Source organism: Bufo bufo, chromosome 1 (genome assembly GCF_905171765.1).
Source record: "Bufo bufo chromosome 1, aBufBuf1.1, whole genome shotgun sequence".
In the NCBI taxonomy this organism is placed as follows: domain Eukaryota; kingdom Metazoa; phylum Chordata; class Amphibia; order Anura; family Bufonidae; genus Bufo; species Bufo bufo.
In genome coordinates this window covers 454,302,440-454,326,516 of record NC_053389.1, presented here as the reverse complement: position 1 = coordinate 454,326,516, position 24,077 = coordinate 454,302,440, and the positions used below count along the sequence as shown (strand labels likewise).

Here is a 24,077-nt window from a genome sequence, read left to right as displayed (position 1 = left end):
GCCATGTGTTTAGAGGGACCTGCAACCTGCTGACATCACTGCTTCCCATGTGAATACAGCTAAAAACTCATCACAACCCAAAGGACTCATATACCTGGTAAACTGCCCTATTTGTTCTGCTTAGCCCTGTTTGTACTACGCCATCTGTATTTACCACTCAGACCACTGTATATATTTTCTGTGTATATTGTGTTATGTCCAGTGAGCCCTTAAGGCAATTAAATATATAATTTAATCTTGTGCTGTTCTGGTATCTCGATCACGAATCCCAGTCCCATAATGAGTGGAAAGCACAGAGCACAGCAATGACACTGCTGTCTCTCTCAGAACTTTAAAAAACTGTAGATGGCTGCTGGGGAGGTTCTTATATAGTAAGGGGTAGGCAACTTTCCTATTGGTTGCTAGGGATGTTGCTAAGCTCAGACAAAGACATTGCATCCTTCGCATTGGCCCACAAGCAAGAAACAGTGAGGGATCATGGGTTCAGATGAAAAAAATAAAATCTAGAATATTCGAAAATGCAAATATATCACTATATTCTAAATATGTGCGAACTTTCGAAGTGCCGATAGTCGCGATTAATATTCGCTCCCAACACTACTCACCTTCACATGCAGAAATTGTATCTGTACATAATAAAGTGATAGTCTACCCTGATGCATGCTGCATTCCTGCAGTTGTATGCAGGGTGCATTTCAATAAGCTCCAATTGCAATCATGCAGGCTGTATGTTTCATATGCAGTAATGTATACCTGGGGTACAGTGCAGAATCCCATTAAAATAGAAGCCACAACAGCCATGGATATTGCTTAATGCGTTGCCTTTAAGTGCTTATGACACAATCAGGTCACATACAGCAAGACTTTTGAGGATTTTACAGAAACTGCTGCACAAAATGCCGTAATCCATCTATACAAGCAGCATCAAACGCAGGCTTCCTATAATCTGGATATTTTGCCTAAATCTATAGTCATTTAATGCACTGACCTGGTGCTTGTTAGTGAAAATAATGGATACATGTTACATTTTCTAATGAATCGAGAGCGAGAATTCCAGGTAACTATGTTGCCAAAGAGAAATTCTCCCATTATGGTTACCACGGGAACATTATGAGATTTAAAAATACACTTATCTGAAATATAAATCAATCAACTGGATTAACCCACCAAGTACAGTGTAAAGTGTTAACCAGTTAGGGTGGGTTCACATCAGCGTTATGTATTCTGTTATGGCTTTCCGTTATAACATGGTTATAACAGAAAATAACGGAATCCATAAGACAGAAGTCAAAACGAAAGCCTTTAAGAGGCGTTCCGTTTTAATCCTTCTTAATACAAGTCTATGGGCAGCATAACGGATTATGCAGGAGTCCAGTCCTGCATAACGGAAACAAGGACGGATCCGTTATCCTGCCAATAGACTTGTTTTATGACGGAATGCAAAACGGAAGCCTTTAAAAGGCATTCCATTTTGCGTTCCGTCATAATAGAAGTCTATGGGAATCATAACGGATCCGTCTGGTTTCAGTTATACAGAACGGACAAAAATGTCCTGTCGACAGGACTTTGTTTTCGGTCTTGCATAAAGGGAACCAGACGGATCTGTTATGCTGCCCATAAACTTCTATTATGACGGATCAAAACGGAACGCCTCTTAAAGGCTTCCGTTTTGACTTCTGTCTTATGGATTCCGTTATTTAGATTTTATAACCATGTTATAACGGAAAGCCATAACGGAATACAAAACGCTGATGTGAACCCACCCTTAATGGCCAAGTCTTTTCATATATTGGAGGATTTTTAAAATCTGATGTTTTCATTTTCTCTATTGGCCATTAAGAAGTTAATAGCAGCTCCTTTGAGCTGATGTCTCTGGGAGCTCTGCTACTCTCTCCCTCGCTCTTTCTCTCTCCACTTCTCCCTCTCTCCCTCCCCCTTTCTCCTCCAGTTCTGCTGCTCTGGCTTTGAGCGTCACTCTGCATCCGACCACAGACATGGCGACAGTGGTCCAGCCCCTCACATTGGACAGAGGTAGGACAAGACGACTACCTGCTGATGCTGTGCATGTGTGATATTGATGATAAAAGAGAGCTTTGGATTCATATGTGAAGGTTGCCTGGATTTTGTGTAGAGCAATCCGCTTCCACATCTACTGTACATTAGGTTATTAGAGTATGTAGCTGGAACAGTCACAGGGACTCCATGCTGGCCTGGGTGCAGAAGGCATTGAGCGGATTGAGATACATTATAATATATTATCATCTGAGATCAAGAAGCATGCTGTTATCTCTGAGGGCTTCGCTCTCTCATCCTGCATTATAGGATCATTGACCTATGCCCTTCCTCTGATCATCTGATAGATTGGGTGCCTGGAAATGACACAGTAGAGGTGAAGGCATATTTGATGGCAGCAGTCAGTCACATGGAGCTAGAAGTTTTGGGATTTCAGGCTGTAGGGATGGGGCAGTGACATGCTGAAGGACAGCAGGCAGTCTCCCACAATAAAGGATAATGCAGGGACAGAGCGGGCAGACAGGACTGTGTTATGAGAATGGACTGCGGAGGGGAAGGGGAGGAAGTATAATCGTCTTAATCAGATGTTCAAGGAAACTGGAGCTGAAAGCACTTAATTAAAAGCATTGTAAACAAGTGTGGAGAGGAAGGCTCAAAGTCATGATATTGTACGCGCTAAACACAAATAATCCACAAGGTAATGACGCAAGAATAGAAATTCATATAGAAGGGTAATCGTATCGTAATTGGGGGGAAACTTTCATTGCTATTTCAATTTTTACTTTTGGATACGCCAGCATGTCGGTGGCATAGTGTATGAGACTTATTATGACATCTGCCTACTGCTCTACATTTCCAACTCTTTAGTGACATCACATGACCCTTATTTGCAAGTGGGACCTCTCAGCTCGTGTATGACATTTTTAATACTAGTAATTCACTACACTTAGTCATCTGAATATAGAACGTCCTTTTACACATGGTTAAAACATAATCTTTATTTCTAAATCATATTTGAAACATACGTAAACATAAACTGTGAGACTGATTAAAAATCTCAGTAGTCAGCAGCGTTATGCCCTATATTCTATTCAGTGTGTAGAGGGTGAGCTGGGTCACTGTTTCTCTACAGCGACACCATGCTTGGGTTTTAATGTAGCCAGATATTTGCTCGCCAACACTGGCTACATATTGCTTACTAAGTCTCTGCTAAAGTCCTATTCGTTATTTCCTGAGGGGACTATCAGCATCTACTACTGCGCTTAAAACACACAAACACTGCCTCCCGACATGCCTCCCTGGCGTCCTCAGGGGATCAGGCAGGTATGGCGCGATGTCCAGGGGTGTAGCTATAGGGCCCAGGAGCCTGAGGGGCCCAAAGACCCTTGTGCCGCATGAGAAGACACCGATATTATAGAAAGTGCATGTTGGTCAAGTTACACCTCTGGCTGGAGGGAAGGGGTCAGGTCAAGAATTTGGCATGGCGGGTGGGGGGTGCTGTTTCAATTTTTGCCACTCCAGCATGAAGGCTATGTGCTTCCCTGCCCCTGGATACAAAGCACTGAGGGAAGGGGGGCCCAAGTTGAACTCTTGCACCAGGGCCCATGAGCCTTTGGCTACGCCCCTGGCGATGTCTCTCTCCTAACACCATATAAATCCAAACAGTACCTCAGAAAATAATGGAAACTATAAAAAGGGCCTAGTAGCGACACTGAAACGCTCCTACACTAGATCAAAACCAATTGCCCAAATAGAATACACAGAGTATAATATAAAATATATCAAAAATATTTTATTGAAACAATTACATAAAAAAAAATATATATATTAAAGGTTAAAAACAGTACGGGGATCAGTTAGAACAGTCCCCCACCAGATCCCTGCAGTGCAAAGACAGTGCATGTGCAAACCCAGGACACACTTCGTATGGGAGATCACATAGATAGGATCTAATATCTAAAATAGTTTCTCGTACTATTAAAGTTAAATCAAGATAATAATAAGGGTCAAAATAAATGCCCTCTAAATATTGATGGATCAACTCTGAACCTGAATCAAATACTGTATATGCAGAATAATACACGTAGGTCCCAAAAGGGGATACTAATCACTGTAATATAAACTCCATCAGAAAAAAAATCACTTGCATCATATGAAACACAGTTCACATAAAAAACAGTCAAGTAGGGCAAAGTACATAAAGATAGAAAGAGAATGAATGTGTGGCCCGATGCGCCTGACACCGCTACTACCTCGACGAGCGTTTCGCCAACCCACTGGCTTCTTCAGGAGGCAAGGATAAAGTGAAGAAAACAGGGGGTATCTCCAGCATGATTAGGGCGCCATCATTCTCACAGCGCGCCATAGCGTCCACAGGTGACCGGCGCCGGGCGTGCCTATGCACACAGAACGCGCATTCAGAAAATAAATGACCCATGGTGCCAGGCCCTGCCCCCGTCCGTCACCATGGGAACAATACAAACGGAGCACCATGTGATACGGATTCCCCAGCGCATGCGTGGGATGCGTCCAACCTCAGAATTAAAAGATTGGCCAGGTAATACCACGAGAAAAGGACTAAAGATTGTTATAGCCTCATATCTATTAGGCCTTCAAACAAGTACAATACAAATCAATAATCCAAAGCATAAAATAAAAATACATAATTATACAATATGATTCCAACATCAATAAATACACCAATTACGAGTGATCCCCAAAAAATGCAAGGAACAAATATATCCAAGTGACATGATCAGATAAAAGAAAACAATATATAAAAATATATGTGAAGTGTATAAGCCCAAAAAATACAAAAAATATATTATAAAATAATCTTTCACTAATGTTGCTTTTATGTGTATTATTAATATATTTGTTGTATTTTTAATTATGGCTTATTATACACTTCATATATATTTTTATATATATTTTTTATGTGTTCATGTTTCAATAAAAAAAATGGGCTATTGGTTTTGATCTAGTGTAGGAGTGTCTCTCCTAACACCAGCCAGGGGCAGTGTAAGGCTATCCACAATTCGCTCACCTTCCCACCATGTGCCACCCACTTGCTTGACTCATATCGGCATCTCACCGGCTGCATTGCTCGTCACGGAGGTTGGCGCCAACTTAGATATTTTTCTCCTAGCCGAACTTGTCCTGCGCATGTATGGGGACTTAGCTTCTTGTGGCTAGCTGGTATCACTTAGTATAGCTATGGAGCCTTCTACTACTTATGTCTCTGCATCGCTTCATCTTATTTATATATTATTAGAGCTACATGGAGGCAAATGACACCACTCCGCCTCAACCATATGTGATTAGATGATATGATAAATAACAACACTGACAACTTTTAATGGAATAGAAATGGCCGAAGTGCTTTATTAAGGGTAACCAAAATACAAAAAAAAATTTTTTTTAATAAAATTAATAATTAAAACCATAACAATAAATACCAATTTAAAACCATCCATATAGACCAAGATCCACTCAGCATCAGCTGAGCGATACAGCCCCTCTAATAAAAGCACAGCGACAGATAGCACAAAATTAAGGGAGGGAGGGCGGGCGCTGTCCAGATCCGCGACGACTGCCCTGAGGTAGCGGCGAACCTAGGAATATAAAGGGGACAAATTTCCCGCCTTGCGGGCAAGAGCAAATCACAGAGCTGGAAATCTCCCCCAGCAACAGGACAGCAACCAATTAGAAGCTCCGCTTTAGTTGCCATCCAGAATCTTCAACTAAAACAGAACCAGCTCCAACCGGATTCAGCTTCTTAGCCAGATTTGAGTTAAATTTACCTGAAAAATAAGGCGGGAAGAGGAAAAGAAGGGGGGGTGGGTAGAGAGCACAAACTGCCTAATAACTCTGTAATAAAATGTGGGGGTCATTGCCCCCATGTGTCCCCCAAGCTAATCGCTCTGGTGGGCCCGTACAATCATAGTAATTATTATGTAGTACAAAATGCGCAGGACCAGTTTGGCTAGGAAGAAAATATCTAAGTCGGCGCGCATGCGCCAACCTTCGTGACGAGCGATGCAGCCGGTGAGATGCCTATATGAGTCAAGTAAGCGGGCGGCACACGGTAGGAAGGTGAGCGAATTGTGGATAGCCTTACACTGCCCCTGCCCCTTGGACCTGTATATTCTGACATCACCTACCAACTTAATAAAGGGTAGTCCCCACCCCGACAGGCATAGCTGCTTGATCCCCTGAGGATGCCGGTTTTCCGGCGAAACGTGTCGGGAGGCAGTGTGAGTGTTTGTGTGTTTTAAGCGCAGTAGTAGACGCTGATAGTCCCCTCAGGAAATAACGAATAGGACATTAGCAGAGACTTAGTAAGCAATATGTAGCCAGTGTTGGCGAGCAAATATCTGGCTACATTGATACCTAAGCATGGTGTCGCTGTAGAGAAACAGTGACCCAGCTCACCCTCTACACACTGAATAGAATATAGGGCATAACGCTGCTGACTACTGACTCACAGTTTATGTTTACTTATATGTCGCATGACACTTATGGCACACACCGTACCTACAACAGTTTACAGTAGAAAATGTTTTTATACACATGTACAGTATTTATGTAATTATAATACAGGCACATAATAGCCACATAATGAACAATGTCCATGTATGTCAGCCTCTTTTAAGGGTGTTGTCAGAGAGGCCACTTACACCCCCTCCTGATCAGATACATTTTCTGTATTTTTGAAGGATGCGTCTTTCAAAACCATAACTTTTTTTCCCCCTGTTTGGTTATCATTGTTGTGCCTTTGTTGTGATATGTGGGCCTTTAGTTTATGTCATTTTCATTTTAGTATTTTTAGTTTTTATATTTTATGCCCAGGAAAATGTAAAACAAAGGATAAAGTAGTCTGTTTTTCAATTTTTGAAATGTCAAATTTAAAGGGGTTCTGCACTTTGTTTAAACTCATGATCTATCCTCTGGATAGATCATCAGCATCTGATCGGCAGGGGTCCGACACCCGGGACTCCCGCCGATCAGCTGTTTGAGAAGGCAGCGGCGCTCCAGCAGCGCCGCGGGCTTCTCACTGTTTACCGCAGGCCCACTGACGTAACGACTAGTATCACTGGCCTGGGCGCGGCTAAGCTCCATTTAAGTGAACAGAGCTTAGCCGCGCCCAGGCCAGTGATACTAGTCGTGACGTCACTAGGCCTGCAGTAAACAGTGAGAAGGCCTTGGCGCTGCTGGAGCGCCGCTGCCTTCTCAAACAGCTGATCAGATGCTGATAATCTATCCAGATGATAGATCATCAGTTTAAACAAAGTGCAGAACCCCTTTAAAAGGTCATTAAAGGTAAAGGTCATTTTGATATATAGGGATATAAAGTTTATAGTTGGCAGGTGTATTGTTAGAAACTGTGCTGTGTCTCTTGGCAGCATTTATATAGTATTTATTTTGTATGCACTTTTGCAATATGCAAATGATCCTCTAGGAGCAATGAGGGCGGTGCCATTCTGTCTTGCTGCTCCCTGAGACTCTGCGTACTCCTCTTCATGCTGTGCCCCAACTGCTAACACTGACACGCTTGGCCCTGAAGTCTTGAGGGAACGCATTTGGTACATGCACAGTAAGGGACGGAGACTGTAGGGCACATGGGCAATCTCCATCCCTTCACTGCACATGTGCTGAATGCACTCCCGCAAGACTTCAGGGCCAGGCATGAATATGTTTTCACTCCCTGGTCTGTCAGGGTTAGTGGTCGGGGCACAGCATGAAGAGGAGCTGGAAGCAGCAAGGTGCTATTACAAAAGTGCAATTTTCTTGGGAATACTGGAACGGAGGCTAACGGGACCTAAACCATGATCCTCAGCTGTCAAGGGCTCATATCACAGGTTAGATGGTTTCAGTCCATGCTTCTAATGTCAGAAGCCCTGAAAAAAAAAAATTTTGAACAGAAACTTTACCCACTTGTTAAATACCTCCAGAGCTCAAGCACCACACTCTGGTGCTTTGCTTATTGTCCTGCAGCAACAATTTGCCATACATTCACATGACCACTGCAGCCAATCACTGGCCTCAGCGGTCGTGTGCAGCACTACTGAGGCCGGTGATTGGCTGCAGCGGCCAAGTCGTTGTATGGTTTTGTCACTGTTGCAGCCTGTAAGACCAGAGGTGAGATGAGGATTAAGTGGTGAGTATAAAATCTTTAATTATTTTATCACATTTAGAGGCACTGAGCGGATTTTCAAATAAGTCAGACAACCCCTTTAAGCAAGTCAGTGCTGTATTGTCCAATACTGCAAATCGGCTGTGCAGATCAACTTGTTTTCTGCTGCTGAAATGATATATTGGATAAAATTCTTCCATATAGGTTCATGTGAAGGAAAATTAATTGATGAAAGCATGGGGCCTATTACTGGCATCTCTATTTTTTGACACTGTAGTGATAGATCGGAGGTCATGTTTCAGGTGTTGTTTTGCAGATCTGTAAAGAATATGCACTTGGTAACTTGTGCTATTTTACTCTCTTGTTATCTAAAGCTTTAATCTTGCACTTTTCTTAGGCTATGTTCACATCTGCGTCCCCATTTCAGTTTTCTATTCCATCATGTGAACAAGAAAATGAAAATTATGGCAATGCCAGATCTGTAAAAAAGCAGACAACAACAGTGCCTGACAGTTGCCATTGACTATAATGATTTCCATTGAGTTTCTGCCAAGATGTCCAGAACGTTACCAGGAAAAATAGCATATAGTCTATTTTTTCCAGCAAATTGAAGGAATCTGCCACTGAAGCTCCTAGGAGAACCTTCGACCCAGATGTGAACTTAGCCTTATTTGTTCCATTGAAGGCTTATCTTCAGTTTTCTTTAAGACTAAAGCCAAGTGATCCTTACCTTCCTGAGAAAATCTGCAATATATGTTATTAGATACTTGTACAAAACAGTCTGATCCTGCTGAACTGACCTTATTCACTATCCACCTATGTATGGCTGATTCTTTATGGGTATTCTGGTATAAAAAAATGGACTCCTATAGAATCTTCAATATGTAGAAATTATAAGGATTTTCCGGGCTCCCAATATTGATGAACTATCCTCAGGATAGGCCATCAATATTGATCAGTGGTGGTCTGACACCTGGCCTTCAAGCGAATTGGAGCTGAGCTGCAGTAGCCCGGTTTGACTATTACACTTTGAATGTAGCTTCTCACATCATTCAACATGCTAGTTCTGGTTTCAGTGGATGCCAGGACCAGCTAATTGGTGAGGGTGATGGGTATTGGACCCCCAGTAATTAAATATTGATGATCTATCCAGAGGCTGGGTCATCAATTTCCGGAGCTGTAAAATTCCCCTTTAACTCTTTCTTGACCCTGCAATTTTTAGTTTTTGTATTTTTTTTTTTACTCCCCGTCTTCCCGGGACCCTTAACTTTTTAATTTTTCTGTTCCCTTAGATGTATGAGGGCTTGTTTTTTTGTGGAACAAATTGTACTTTCTACAGGCTCCATTTAATATTGCATACAATGTAGTGGGAAGCTGAAACAAATTCCAAATGTGGTAGAATTAGGAAAAAAATGCAATTCCGTCACAGTTTTATGGGTTTTGTTTTTTGCAGCTTTCCCCTTTAAGGTAAAAATGACCTATTACCTTCATTCTCCTGGTCTCTGCAATTACGGCAATAAGATTTTTTATAGCTTTTCTTGTGCCTTAGGCCTCATGCACACGACCGTTCCGTTTTTTGCGGTCCACAAAACACATAAGCCGCCCGTGTGCTTTCCGCAATTTGCGAAACAGAACAGGCGACCCATTGTAGAAATGCCTATTCTTGTCCGGGGCTACGTAACGGAGCAACGGATGCGGACAGCACACAGAGTGCTGTCCGCATCTTGTGGCCCCATTGAAGTGAATGGGTCCGCACCTGAGCCGCAAAAACTGCGGCTCGGATGCAGACCCGAACAACAATCATGTGCATGAGGCCTTAATCTTAAAAATAATACTTTGAAAAAACGTTTTTTTTTTCTTTCTGACCCCGATTTTTTTTTAAAATATTTACATCTACGGATCTGTGTGAGGGCTCATTTTTTGTGGGGCGGTCTGTAGTTTTTATTGATACCAATTTGGAGTGTGTGTAATGTTGCTCTGTGTAATGATCCTGCAGTCTTCTTTCATGTTTCTTATCCGAACACTAGAATACCCTATTAAGGGCTATGTAGCAACTGGAAGTGCCAATCCATGTAGGACCACCTAGAAGTGCAGGTGGTGACTTTAGCTGGGACCACACCATGGCTGCTTACCACAGAAGCATAGTACCAATAACTAACAATGTTAGAGTTTACAGGGTTATGTCTGGATTCAAATAATACATATAATAAAATATATATAGATGCCATAAACGAAAATGATAACTGACTCACAGTGTCTTTAAACCACTCGCTGCCAGTTGTAATGAGAGTGATGACACAGTTTCTGTTTGGCACTACATAAAAGTGAATTTTTGTTGACTGGTTCCCAGAGCTTAACAGAATTAGAATAGTGTACTGATCTCAAATGTCCCCACACTTACAATCTAGTTGTTTTTCATAAATCAAAGTCTTTGAAACGCTTTCATAGTAGAGGTCCATACCACGCTTATTTTGTGCCTTTTCACTGGGAAATTACAGTTGCAGAGGAAATTTACTGTACACGGACTGTGAAGAATACAATATAATGGAAGTGATTGTGTGATTGCTCACATGCACTACTTTCTCTCAGTTACTTATTGCTTATTTAGACATTCCTAATGTAAATCACTTAGTACTAGCGATTAATACAAAACTGGTGGCCTAAACATACCATTACAAGAATATAGCTATATATCTGGTACAGAACAGTGCATACGCAAAGAGACTGCCCACCTGGTACAACATATTTTGCAGCAGGACTTACAAACCGTCACTTTGCAGATCATGCATAGCTTGAAAGCTGTAACACACAACATGGACTTACAAGGTATCGAGCTGTGCCCCTCCTTGAAGAGGATGCAAATTAAAAAATTCTCATATCTGTGTGTTTCAACATCGATTCCACAGGATCCAAAACATAAAGTTGAGCTATTCCCAACTCAGTGGTGATCTCTATTTTGATCAGAATAAACATTAAAGAGGACCTGTCACCACTCCTGACATGCCTGTTTTAATAGCTTCATGCATTCCCCATGTAATAGCAATTCTGGAACATCTATTCTTATGGCTCCATGTTGTGCCATCCCTTTATTATTTCTACTAGAAGTTATTAATGAATTGCTAGCAGTCTGCAGTAAGGGTACAGAGGGGTGGTAACCAGTTGGGGGGGGGACTTACTCTATCCAATCAGTGCTGCCATTTTCAGACTGTGCAGGTACACCCCCCCCCCCCCCCCAACTGGTGAAGGCTAATAGCAATTCATTCACAACTTCTAGTAGAAATAATAAAGGGATGGCACAACATAGAGACATAAGAATAGATGTTCCAGAATTGTTATTACATGGGGAATGCATGAAGCTATTAAAATAGGCATGTCAGGAATAGTAAAAAAGTGGTCCCGCCACTATGTAATGAAAACGCCTGCAAATAGAAGGGTGGTTTTACCTGGCATTCCCTTCCAGCACCAAGGTCTTAATTATGCTTTACACTTCGTCGCCTTGATATACGCAACAGGTAGCTGCAAAATTTCCTTAAGGTGGCGTGCAAGGCCCTAGGACACAAATTAGGAGGATGGGATACCGGTTTTCTGCCAACACTCCCTTGAGGGTGAGTTACTCTCTCTAAACACATATATTAGCAGCGAGTTACCATTGAAAGATGTTTTGACTGCTTGTGACTTTACCACTTTGTCCTCCCTGTGTAGCAACAATACATAACAATACAATACCTAGGCTTTCTAGCTAACACAAGGCAAAATATAGGACCATTAGTATTTTTGAGTCTTTAGAGGCAGTCGATGTGAGCAAAGAAACAAAGATGCTAACTATCTAGCTAACAGCATAAAGTCCATACAAAAGTGCATAAAAATATACTGTGGTACCTGTAAAGAAATACACAATAGGCATAAAATCCTTGAACGTTGCTGAACCTGTAAAAACGGTTAGTGCAAAAATATGAAAGTAGGAATCACAAAGAGCTCAGGTATACGTTTGAGTCTATTCTTTGGGTGCAGGCTCTTAATGTTGCAAAACGAGAATAAATGTACAAAGTTATTTGTAATCCAATTGGTAATCCATATGGGAAAAAAAAAAATTATAATTTTGCGCACAACTGAATGCAACTTGGAGGTAGTTATGGGATGATGGATCATGAAATCCAGGCACAAAAAGGAGTGGATAAAAACAAAATATAACCACAAATATTCTCAAGGTGTGTCCATGGCTTGACTCCTATTATCTCTGTAACTAAACGGTTGTTTCAAATGATTCCCGATAATGGGCAGGTGGCTTACCCTTGTTAGTCCGTTGGGATCTCCCCATGGGCAGTTCATAGTCTCCGGGAGTAGAGGCGGTGTTCGAGACTTGTGCAGGAGGATCAGCCACCTGACCTGTCGCTGTAGATGTACTAATCCCAGGAACTGGCATCAAAACTCAAATTTGAGGCTGGAGAAACCACTGTAGGGGGTCAAGCATGGAAGGTAACTCTGTTGGAGTCTCACTTTCTGAAGACAATGGCAGTTCAGGTGACTTATCCCTTTCCCTTGATTGCTCCTGAACAGGTTCCTGCAGGAATTTCTTGAGCCTGTTGCTGTGTACTCGCTGAGTACCTTTATCTTCTCTCCGGATTTCTTAGACTTCCGATTAGGGGACAGCCATGACTGTGTATGGTTCGCGTTTCAAGCGACTATCCAGTTTGCTCACTGGCTGATTGTTTCTGAGCCATACCCTGTCTCCTGGTTGTAAGGGCTCAGCATGCGCATGCTGATCAAAGTCCTGTTTTTGTTGGGCCTTCTCTACTTTAGAGTCACTATTTCTCTGGCATCCTCTAAGCGCTTTTAATGCTCTTTGACCCACTAGGATTTGGGAAGGAGTGGTTCAGATTCCGGCACAGGGATATCAAGGGCAAGGACTGCAGGTAAACGGCCCTGTCTTCCAAACATGGGTAGTACCCGGTGGAGCAGTGAGTTGTATTATTGTACAGGTACACTAATTCAGAGGGAAGCAAAGGCCACTCGGCTCTCTTGTGAGGTGGTACGGCCTTGAGCATATTGATCAGGGTTTGGTTCATCTTATCGCACAGGCCATTCCCCTGTGGGTGATATGCGGTGGTCCTCAGTTTTTTGCAGTTGTACAAAGCACAAAGTTCATAGAACAACTGAGGCTCAAATGCGGACCCTTGGTCAGTGAGTATTTTGTCAGAACACTCATATGGCAGAATGAAGCTTTTCCACAGAGCAGCTGCTGTAGTTTTCGCTGTTAAGTCCTTCATGGGTAAAGCCACAATGAACTTGGTGCAGGGGTCTATGATAGTCATAGCATAGGTGTACCCAGATCTGCTGGGTTCCAGTTTCACGTGGTCACAATTTCCAGAGGACTTTTACTCACTATTGGACGAAGGGGGGCTCGCTGATCATGTCTTTCTCTTCTGGCCACAACACAAGTGGGGCACCAGGCTTTGATATCATTTTTCATGCCAGTCCAGTAGAAACTCCCCCTGATGGTGGCTTCCGTTTTTTGGGTTGCAAAGTGACCAGACCTGTTATGGCACATGTCCATGACCATTTTGGCATCTCTCTGGGGCACCACTATCTGGTGGAGGCGCTCATAGGTAACTGGATCAAGCGTTCTCCTGAGGAGTAGATCTCGCTGTATGAAGAGCATTCTCTGTTGTCGCCAGAGGCGAAGTAGTTTTGAGTCAGCTCTCCACTGGCAGATTCTCTCTGGTATGCGCCCACTGGAAAAGTAATCCAACAGCTCCCCGATAACTCTACTATCTGCTTGTAGTTGGAGTCAAAGCTCTTTCTCAATTGGAGGCGAGGGACCACTGGTCCTTGGAGCACTAGAGGCTTTGGAAGCCTGGTGCTCAGTGCGTAGACTTTCCTGCCATTCAAATTGAGAGTAGAACATTGGCATTTCCACATCTTCCCACTGATCATTCTTGGAAATTAGTTACTTCTGGAAAAGTAGCCTGGATAAGGAGTCAGCATTGTCATTAGCTTTGCCTGTCCGGTACTTAATGATAAAGTCGAAATTTGCCAGTCTAGAGGCCCATCTTTGCTCTAGAGCTCCCAGACATGCAGTGTTCAAGTGAGCCAGTGGATTATTATCGGTGTAGACAGTGAAAGGTATGGCCGCTAGATAATCCTTAAACTTCTCAGTTACAGCCCATACCAAGGCCAGGAATTCCAGTTTGAAGGAGCTATAATTATGGTCATTCCGCTCTGGTTCTCGTAAGATCTGCTGGCATAGGCGATGACTCTTTCAGTCCCGACTTGTGTCTGAAATAGTACAGCTTGTAAACCTTTCTTACTTGCGTCTGCAAGTCTTTTGCTCTTCATTCCATTCTACTGGTATTTTAGCATTCTGGCTGCCTTTGGGATGACCCTTCTAAAGCTCCTGGATAGGCTCTGCAACTTGAGCGAAGTGGGGGAAAAATCTCTGGTAGTAACTTGCGAATCCAAGAAAGCTGTTGACCTCCTTGACGGTCTTAGGAGCGGGCCAGTTTTGCACTGCTGTTATCTTATCAGGGTCCGGTTTCACGCCTTCTGCACTCACAACATGTCCCAGACACTTTGAAGGTTTGACCTTCAATTCATATTGAGACAGAGTCTGGAATAGATCTGCCAAGTGCTGTAAATGCTCTTCGTAGGTCTTGGAGTAGACGATCACATCATCCAAGTACAGCAATTGACTTTCAATGTAAGTCAGGATGGATCCGTTTTGACTTAGACTTTTTTTTAAAAGAATAATGCAAACTGATCCGTTCTGAACAGATACAAGTGTTTGCATTATAGGTGCGTATCCGTCTGTGCAGATACCAGACGGATCCGCACCTAACGCAGGTGTGAAAGTAGCCTTACATGGCCTGAAGCAGGCCATTCATTTTAGACAGTTGTCGGTTCATTTGGCTAACAGCTCTTCCTCCTGACTTCCCTATAAACAGTGGATATAAAAAGTCTACACACCCCTGTTAAAATGTCAGGATTCTGTGATGTAAAACAAATGAGACAAAGATAAATCATTTCAGAACTTTTTCCACCTTTAATGTGACCTATAAACTGTTCCACTCAATTGAAAAACAAACTGAAATCTTTTAGGTGGAGGGAAGAAAACAAAAAAACTAAAATAACGTGGTTGCATAAGTGTTCACACCCTGCTATAACTGGGGATGTAGATGTGTTCAGAATTAAGCAATCACATTTAAAATCATGTTAAATAGGAGTCAGCATACACCTGCCATCATTTAAAGTGCCTCTGATTAACCCCAAATAAAGTTAAGCTGCTCTAGATGGTCTTTTCTGAAATTTATTTAGTCACATTCTACAGCAAAAGCCATGGTACACAGAGAGCTTCCAAAGCATCAGAGGGATCTCATTGTTAAAAGGTATCAGTCAGAGAAGGGTACCAAAGAATTTCCAAGGCATTAGATATACCATGGAACACAGTGAAAACAGTCATCATCAAGTGGAGAAAATATGGCACAACAGTGACGTTACTAAGAACTGGACGTCCCTCCAAAATTGATGAAAAGACGAGAAGAAAACTGGTCTGGGAGGCTACCAAGAGGCCTACAGCAACATTAAAGGAGCTGCAGAAATATCTGGCAAGTACTGGCTGTGTGGTACATGTGACAACAATCTCCCATATTCTTCATATGTCTGGGCTATGGGGTAGAGTGGCAAGACGAAAGCCTTTTCTTACGAAGAAAAACATCCAAGGCAGGCTACATTTTGCAAAAACACATTTGAAGTCTCCCAAAAGCATGTGGGAAAAGGTGTTATGGTCTGATGAAACCAAGGTTGAACTTTTTGGCCATAATTCCAAAAGATATGTTTGGCGCAAAAACAACACTGCACATCACCAAAAGAACACCATACCCACAGTGAAGCATGGTGGTGGCGGCATCATACTTTGGGGCTGTTTTTCTTCAGCTGGAACTGGGGCCTTAGTTAAGCTAGAGGGAATTATGAACAGTTCCAAATACCAGTCAATATTGGCACAAAACCTTCAGGCTTCTGCTAGAAAGCTGAACATGAAGAGGTCCACAAATCGCGGATCCGCAAAACAAATCGCGGATCCGCAAAACAAGCAATTTGCGGAATGGCACGGACACCCTTTAATATAACTGCCTATTCTTGTCCGCAAAGTGCAGACAAGAATAGGACATGTTATATTTTTTTTGCGGGGGGCCACGGAACGGAGCAACGGATGAGGACCATTGAAGTGAATGGGGCTGCATCTGAGCCGCCAAAACTGTGGCTCGGATGCGGACCAAAACAACAGCCGTGTGCATGAGGCCTAAGGGTGTGCACACTTATACAGCCATATTATTTTATTTTTATATTTTTTTCTTCCCTCTACCTAAAAGATTTTAGTTTGTTTTTCAATTGAGCGGTACAGATTATAGGTCACATTAAAAGTGGAAAAAGTTCTAAAATTATTTATCTTTATCTCATTTTTTTACATCACAGAAACCTGACATTTTAACAGGGGTGTGTAGACTTTTTATATCCACTGTACATGTGTGCACAGCTTAGCTAACAACCGTTCCTACTGATCTCCCATTCACATGCATACTTGGCCCATATGTTCTAGAAAGAGGAATAGGCCAGTGGCAGACACTTCTGATAGTGGCTTATCTCCGCAAGACAAATGGATTGGACAAGTTAAAGTTCAACATGCATGACTCTTCTGTCCCCTGATGTCTGCCACCAGGGAAGATTCAGGACATCTGTATCCAAATTAGATGATTTGCATATCTCTCTAAAGAGTTCATCCGACCTTCATCTAGTATATATGGCCAGCTTGAGTGTGATCTGCTAAATAGTGTTGTTAGCATGGACCATGTATGCAATCCACACAGTATTGCGGTTCTCTCTATGTAGAGATGGCAGGTAAAGTTTGCACATTTGGGTTAAAATCTCACATACACATGAGATGAATCCCTGTTTTCCAATTTTGGATACCCTAGTGGAATACCTACTCTTATTTGGGAGTATAAGTAGGAAGTTTGGGCAATTGCAGGCAATACTTCTTGGGAAATGATTTAAATAATATTTGCTAAAGAAATCTCCATATGACATTTCAGCTAAATCTTTCATGAAACCATGAAAATTTTGAAGAATAGGTGAAAAAATACTTTTTGCATGAAACCAAACTCTAACGTTGTTTATACAAATGCCACAAACTCTGTGGGAATATTTAGCTGCACCACTAAACTTGCTGAAAAACATCACAGTTCATGGTCTACTCTTAGTCATGGGCTACTCTTAGTCATTCTAAGAGTAGCCGCCAAAACTGTTGAATACAAAGCTAACCCACTTCCTATCAATGCTTCCTATTTGAGGTAGGATTGCCTTGTTTTCTATGTAAAATGTGTAATTTTTCAGCCCGATGTGTCATTTAAAATGATGCTTTTTAGGAAATGCTGTTCATCTGCTGCATATTACAGAATAGGGAATTTTGTTTTATGCCAAGTCTGACAGTAAAATATAAATACAATCTGCTCATGTCAGAATATATTGTCGTTAGGTAAATTGGTGAATTCTTAAAGGGGTTGTCCACAATTGAAATAAAAAATTGCATTTTTTATGCGTTTTTTTAATGCCATATAGGCCTCATGCACACGTTGTCTTTATCGGTCCTCAAAACGGGGTTCCGTTGTTCTGTGATCCGTTTCCGTGTGTCTTCCTTTATTTTTGGAGGACCACCAGACATTAAGGAAGGTAAAAAAAAGTCTAAGACAGGTTTGCCATGCAAATGATAGGAAAAAAACGGACGTGGACGCGGATGACAATCTTGTGTGCCTCCGCGTTTTTTAGCGGTCCCATTGACTTGAATGGGTCCGCAAACCGTTTTCCATGAAAATAATAGGACAGGTTATATTTTTTTGACGGACTGGAACCACGGATCACGGACGCGAATGGCAAACGGTACATTAGCCAAGTTTTCAACGAAAAATCAATGGGTCCACAGAAAATCACAAAAAACGACACAACGGACACGGAATAAAAACACGGTCGTGTGCATGAGGCCATAGAGTCAGGAAAACTGCTGATGTGGTAAAGAATATTACAGAAATAGGGTATGTCACACAACTAAATGTGAAGTGTACTTGAGAGCTTAACACACTCATACACTGCCTGGCCAAAAAAAAGGTCACACATTCTAATATTTTGTTGGACCGTCTTTATTTTGATTACGGCACACATTCGCTGTGGCATCATTTCCACAAACTTCTGCAATGTCAGAACATTTATTATTGTCCAGCGCTGCATGCATTTTCCCCCAAGATCTTGTATTGGGAGATTTGGACTACTGCGCAAAGTCTTCACCAGCCCATCCCAAAGATTCTCAATGGGGTTTAGGTCTGGACACTGTGGTGGTCAATCCATGTGTGAAAGTGATGTCTCTTTCTTCCTGATCCACTCTTTCACAATTTGAGCCTGATGAATCCTGGCATTGTCATCTTGGCGAATACCCATGCCATCAGGGAAGAAAAAAATCCATTGATGGAATAACCTGGTCGTTCATTATATTCAGGTAGTTAGCTGACCTCATTCTTTGGGGACATAACACTGCTGAACCTAGACCTGACCAACTGGGAAGCTCTTACCTATTTGCTTATTCAAATACAGGTGGTGATCTTTTTTTTGGCAAGGCAGTGTATTACAAGTTGAAATATGTCACCTACTTGACACGTTTTAAACTGCTCGTACTGCTCGTACTGCTCTGTGGGACATATATACATACAGTTGCAAGAAAAAGTATGTGAACCCTTTGGAATGATATGGATTTCTGCACAAATTGGTCATAAAATGTGATCTGATCTTCATCTAAGTCACAACAATAGACAATCACAGTCTGCTTAAATTAATAACATACAAAGATTTAAATGTTACCATGTTTTTATTGAACACACCATGTAAACATTCACAGTGCAGGTGGATAAAGTATGTGAACCCCTAGACTAATGACATCTCCAAGAGCTAATTGGAGTGAGTCCAATCAATAAGATGAGATTGGAGGTGTTGGTTACAGCTGCCCTGCCCTATAAAAAACACACACCAGTTCTGGGTTTGCTTTTCACAAGAAGCAATACCTGATGTGAATGATGCCTCGCACAAAAGAGCTCTCAGAAGACCTACGATTAAGAATTGTTGACTTGCATAAAGCTGGAAAGGGTTATAAAAGTATCTCCAAAAGCCTTGCTGTTCATCAGTCCACGGTAAGACAAATTGTCTATAAATGGAGAAAGTTCCGCACTGCTGCTACTCTCCTTAGGAGTGGCCGTCCTGTAAGGATGTCTGCAAGAGCACAGCACTGACTGCTCAATGAGGTGAAGAAGAATCCTAGAGTGTTAGTTAAAGACTTACAGAAGTCTCTGGCATATGCTAACATCCCTGTTAGCGAATCTACGATACGTAAAAAACTAAACAAGAATGGATTTCATGGGAGGATACCACAGAGGAAGCCACTAATGTCCAAAAAAAACATTGCTGCACATTTACAGTTTGCACAAAAGCACCTGGATGTTCCACAGCAGTACTGGCAAAATATTCTGTGGACAGATGAAACCAAAGTTGAGTTGTTTGGAAGAAACACACAACACTATGTGTGGAGAAAAAGAGGCACAGCACACCAACCTCAAAACCTCATCCCAACTGTGAAGTATGGTGGTGGGGGCATCATGGTTTGGGACTGCTTTGCTGCGTCAGGGCCTGGACGGATTGCGATCATCGAAAGAAAAATGAATTCCCAAGTTTATCAAGACATTTTGCAGGAGAACTTAAGGTCATCTGTCCACTAGCTGAAGCTCAACAGAAGATGGGTGTTGCAACAAGACAACGACCCAAAGCATAGAAGTAAATCAACAGAATGGCTTAAGCAGAAGAAAATACGCCTTCTGGAGTGGCCCAGTCAGAGTCCTGACCTCAACCAGATTGAGATGCTGTGGCATGACCTCTAGAAAGCGATTCACACCAGACATCCCAAGAATATTGCTGAACTGAAACAGTTCTGTAAAGAGGAATGGTCAAGAATTGCTCCTGACCGTTGTGCACGTCTGATCTGCAACTACAGGAAACGTTTGGTGGAAGTTATTGCTGCCAAAGGAGGTTCAACCAGTTATTAAATCCAAGGGTTCACATACTTTTTCCACCTGCACTGTGAATGTTTACATGGTGTGTTCAATAAAAACATGGTAACATTTAATTCTTTGTGTGTTATTAGTTTAAGCAGACTGTGATTGTCTATTGTTGTAACTTAGATGAAGATCAGATCACATTTTATGACCAATTTGTGCAGAAGTCCATATCATTCCAAAGGGTTCACATACTTTTTCTTGCAACTGTATATATATGACGCTGATGGTACCATTGTTGCTTCTGCTAGTATGTTAAGCATCAAAAATGAAATTTAAAGTAAATGTAAATGAGGAATTGCAAGTACCTATGGGCAAAGTTTTTGCTGGAAGTGCCCAGGGCCCCTGGCGTTACTTGGGGCTAACTCTTCCACTGTTTATCCTTCGACCAGCCCTGTTTTCCTCTGACGTCACTCTGACGCACATCACCGCCGGGCCCAGGCATAGTGTACCACAGTGGGCAGTGTACTGCGCCTGCCTCGGCCTGTTGGTGATGTGCGCAGGTGCGGCATTTTGGACACAGAAGAGAGTGGCATCAGCGGAATACAGGGCTGGCCGCAGTATAAACAGGGGAAGAGTTAGCCCCAAGTAACGTCGGGGGGCCTGGGCACTTCCAGAAAAGACACCTCCTCTGGGCCTTTGCGATTCCTCATTTGCATATACTTTGCATATACTTTAAGCTTAATTTTTTATGCTTTACAGACTCACAAAAGCAACAAAGGTACCATCATTGTCATGTATATGTGTCCTACAGAGCAGTATGAGCAGTTTAAAAGGTGTCAAGTTGGTGACAGACTTCCTTTAATAATGCTTGAATCCAGCTTCCCACTGTTTTAATAGTAAATACACACTGTTAGGGTACATTCACACATCTGCAATTTTTTTCTGGATCCGTTCCGGATTTTGCAGACCCATTCATTTTCAATGGGGCCAAAACCGCATGTCCGGATCCGCACTTCCGGATCCTCAATTCCTTTCCCGAAAAAAATATAACATGTCCTATTCTTGTCTACAATTGCGGACAAGAAAAGGCATTTTCTATTATAGTGCCGGCGATGTGAGGTCCGCAAATTGCGGAACGCACATGGCAGGTGTCCGTTTTTTTGCAGATCCGCAATTTGCGGACCACAAAACACCTACGGACGTGTAAATGGACCCTTATTCAGATGCTCCATATTTTAACTTCCCTGTTTAAAAAAAAAAAAAACTTTAGGAAGTGGCATATCACATTTTGAAGCATTTCATGTGAAGCTTTTTCACATCAATCAATGGAAGGTTGTAAAATACTCTTCAAATGCTTTGATGTGCTATTTGGAGTGTATTTCATACATTTTTGCATTTAGAATACACATGTAAAATTGAAAAACGCGTTGAAAAAACATCATAAACACCCTTAAGATTCTGATTTCTCTCTAAATCAGCCTCGTATTTTTCAGATAACAGAAACATACCCAGAAAGTTACCGAGTGGGAGCAGTCATGAGGAATGTTCAAATAACTCCTAACGAGCTGAGTATGCCAGAGGTTGACTAATAGCTCCTGCGCTGTTAACTACTAGATTTAGGAAGGATAAATGGCTGACCTATGGGCTAACGGTGAGATCCAGTTATAATATACAAAATTTGGAGTGTGAAACTCTAGAACGCTGTACATGTCCTTCACATTTTCATATTGTTTTTTGGACGCAAAAGCTTGGACTGTTTTGCTCCCAAGTTCGGAAAGTATCTCAGTGTTTGTTCGCTGTGGTTGATCTTTTTTGCAACCTTTTGCATTTCTAAAAATTTTTGGGAAAACAAAGTTTTCTGTGCAATGGATCACTGAAAAACAAACCACAATTGGATAACATCTGTGGACAGTCCATCGTATTCCCATTGAATATAAAGGTGCATTCAGTCCACAAAACAGACAAAAGTAGTTCATGTTTACAACTTTTTCCTGAGGATCAACATCTGGCCACACGTCTAGAATTGAGGATCTGTGGAGAACATGCAGAGCACACGCATATGAATCACTGATTTGGGAATATGCATTAATAGAGCCTGGATGAGTTAAAAGCTCTTGTATGCTGACACATTATAACTACTAAACATACAGGGCAATATGTTACATGTTCCACTTACAGGACCATCCTCGGTTTTGTACTGTATTGTCTATCTTGCCTCTTAAACGCAAAGAGCCTTACATCTTATATGAATCACACTTTCAACCGAATAAACCATCTTGCAAGCCTCCAAAGCCACAGTAAATCATGTTTCATTTTATCACGTACTGTATCACTTACAGTGTTGGACCTGAGACATCAGCAAAATTATATAAATAGGGGATCAAAACCTTACTAAGGTTCAAAAGTGCAGCATTCACATTATTTTGGGTAGTAAAAAAAGCACAGAAATCCTCAGCGCCCTATGTAGGAGGCTGCACGTGCCACCATATGTTCCTCTGTGCAGTGCTATATATATATCAGAGATATTCACCTGCTTCTAGGGATGGATAACTCCATATTACAGCATCCAATGGAGCATAATATGATTTTTTCCAGATCGATAAGACAGCTGTGTGCATAAGATCTTACACTGAATGCCTTTGAGAGTGTAGGTATGTGGCTGTTTGGCTGTAATAGCTATAAATAACAATGCGGCCATCCTTCCATAGGCACATTGTGGGAGATTAATTAACACTGGGTTACTGTAAGAGTTCTATACCAGTACTTCTCCACTGTACACCAGCAGGTACTAAAAGCAATGGTGGGTCACATATGACTCCTAAGCCCGTCCTTTTTTTTTTATTACTTATCACTAGTGATGATTGAGCATGCTCGGACGAACACCTGTTCGGCTTGAGCATCTCGATGCTCGGCACATGGCGGTACTTGGCCGAGTACCACATGTGCTCGAGCGCAATGCTCGAGTCTCCTCCCTGCACGTTTCGTGGCTGCTACGCAGTCAATAAACGTGCAGGGAGGTACCGGCATGCACTGTAATGCCGTAGCCATGTTTGCTACTGGTATTTCAGTGATTGACTGGCTGGAACGCGTCATCGGGTGCTATAAAGCATAGGAAGGGAAAGACAGTGTAGGGAGTGTTATTAGAAGATTTTTATTAGAAAAACTTTTCAGAGACCCAAAATTCTTTTTAAGGACTATTGTGTGTGACAGCAGCAATATATATTTTTAGTGCATCCTCCGCTAAATAGCATCTAATAGACCGCTGCGTACAGTGTGCGCATCCCTAAAATATCAGTGACATGCAGTTTACTTTTTCAGTAGACAGTGTCCGCTGCGGACAGTTAAATTATCCGCGCCACATCTCCTGTGTAAAGTGTGTGCATCCCTAAAATATCAGTGACATCCAGTACACTGTTTCCGTAGACGGTGTCCGCTGCAGACAGTGACATTAGCTGTGCCACATCTCCAGTGTAAAGTGTGCACATCCAAAAAATATCTGTGACATCCAGTGTACTTTTTCAATAGACGGTGTTCGCTGCGGACAGTGAGATTAGCTGCGCCCCATCTCCAGTATAAAGCGTGCGCATCCAAAAAATATCTGTATCATCCAGTGTACTTTTTCAATAGACTGTGTCCGCTGCGGACAATAACATTAGCTGCGCCACATCTCCACTGTAAAGTGTGCGCATCCAAAAAATCTGTGACATCCAGTGTACTTTTTCAATAGACGGTGTCTGCCTCTGACAGTGACATTAGCTGCGCCACATCTCCAGTGTAAAGTGTGCGCATCCCTAAAATATCAGTGACATTCAGTGTACTTTTTCCGTAGACGGTGTCCGCTGCGG

General features: G+C 42.1%; 1 protein-coding gene across 1 annotated transcript in view; it reads left to right on the top strand.

Moving 5' to 3' along the window:
• The first annotated feature begins 1,993 nt into the window (after positions 1-1,993).
• LIN7A (lin-7 homolog A, crumbs cell polarity complex component) overlaps positions 1,994-24,077 on the top strand; it is a 120,256-nt gene continuing 98,172 nt past the window's right edge. The window contains exon 1 of the mRNA XM_040415716.1: positions 1,994-2,031. Within this exon, the coding sequence (XP_040271650.1) occupies positions 1,995-2,031 (37 nt within the window). The 5' untranslated portion in view covers position 1,994. The remainder of the gene's footprint in view (positions 2,032-24,077) is intronic.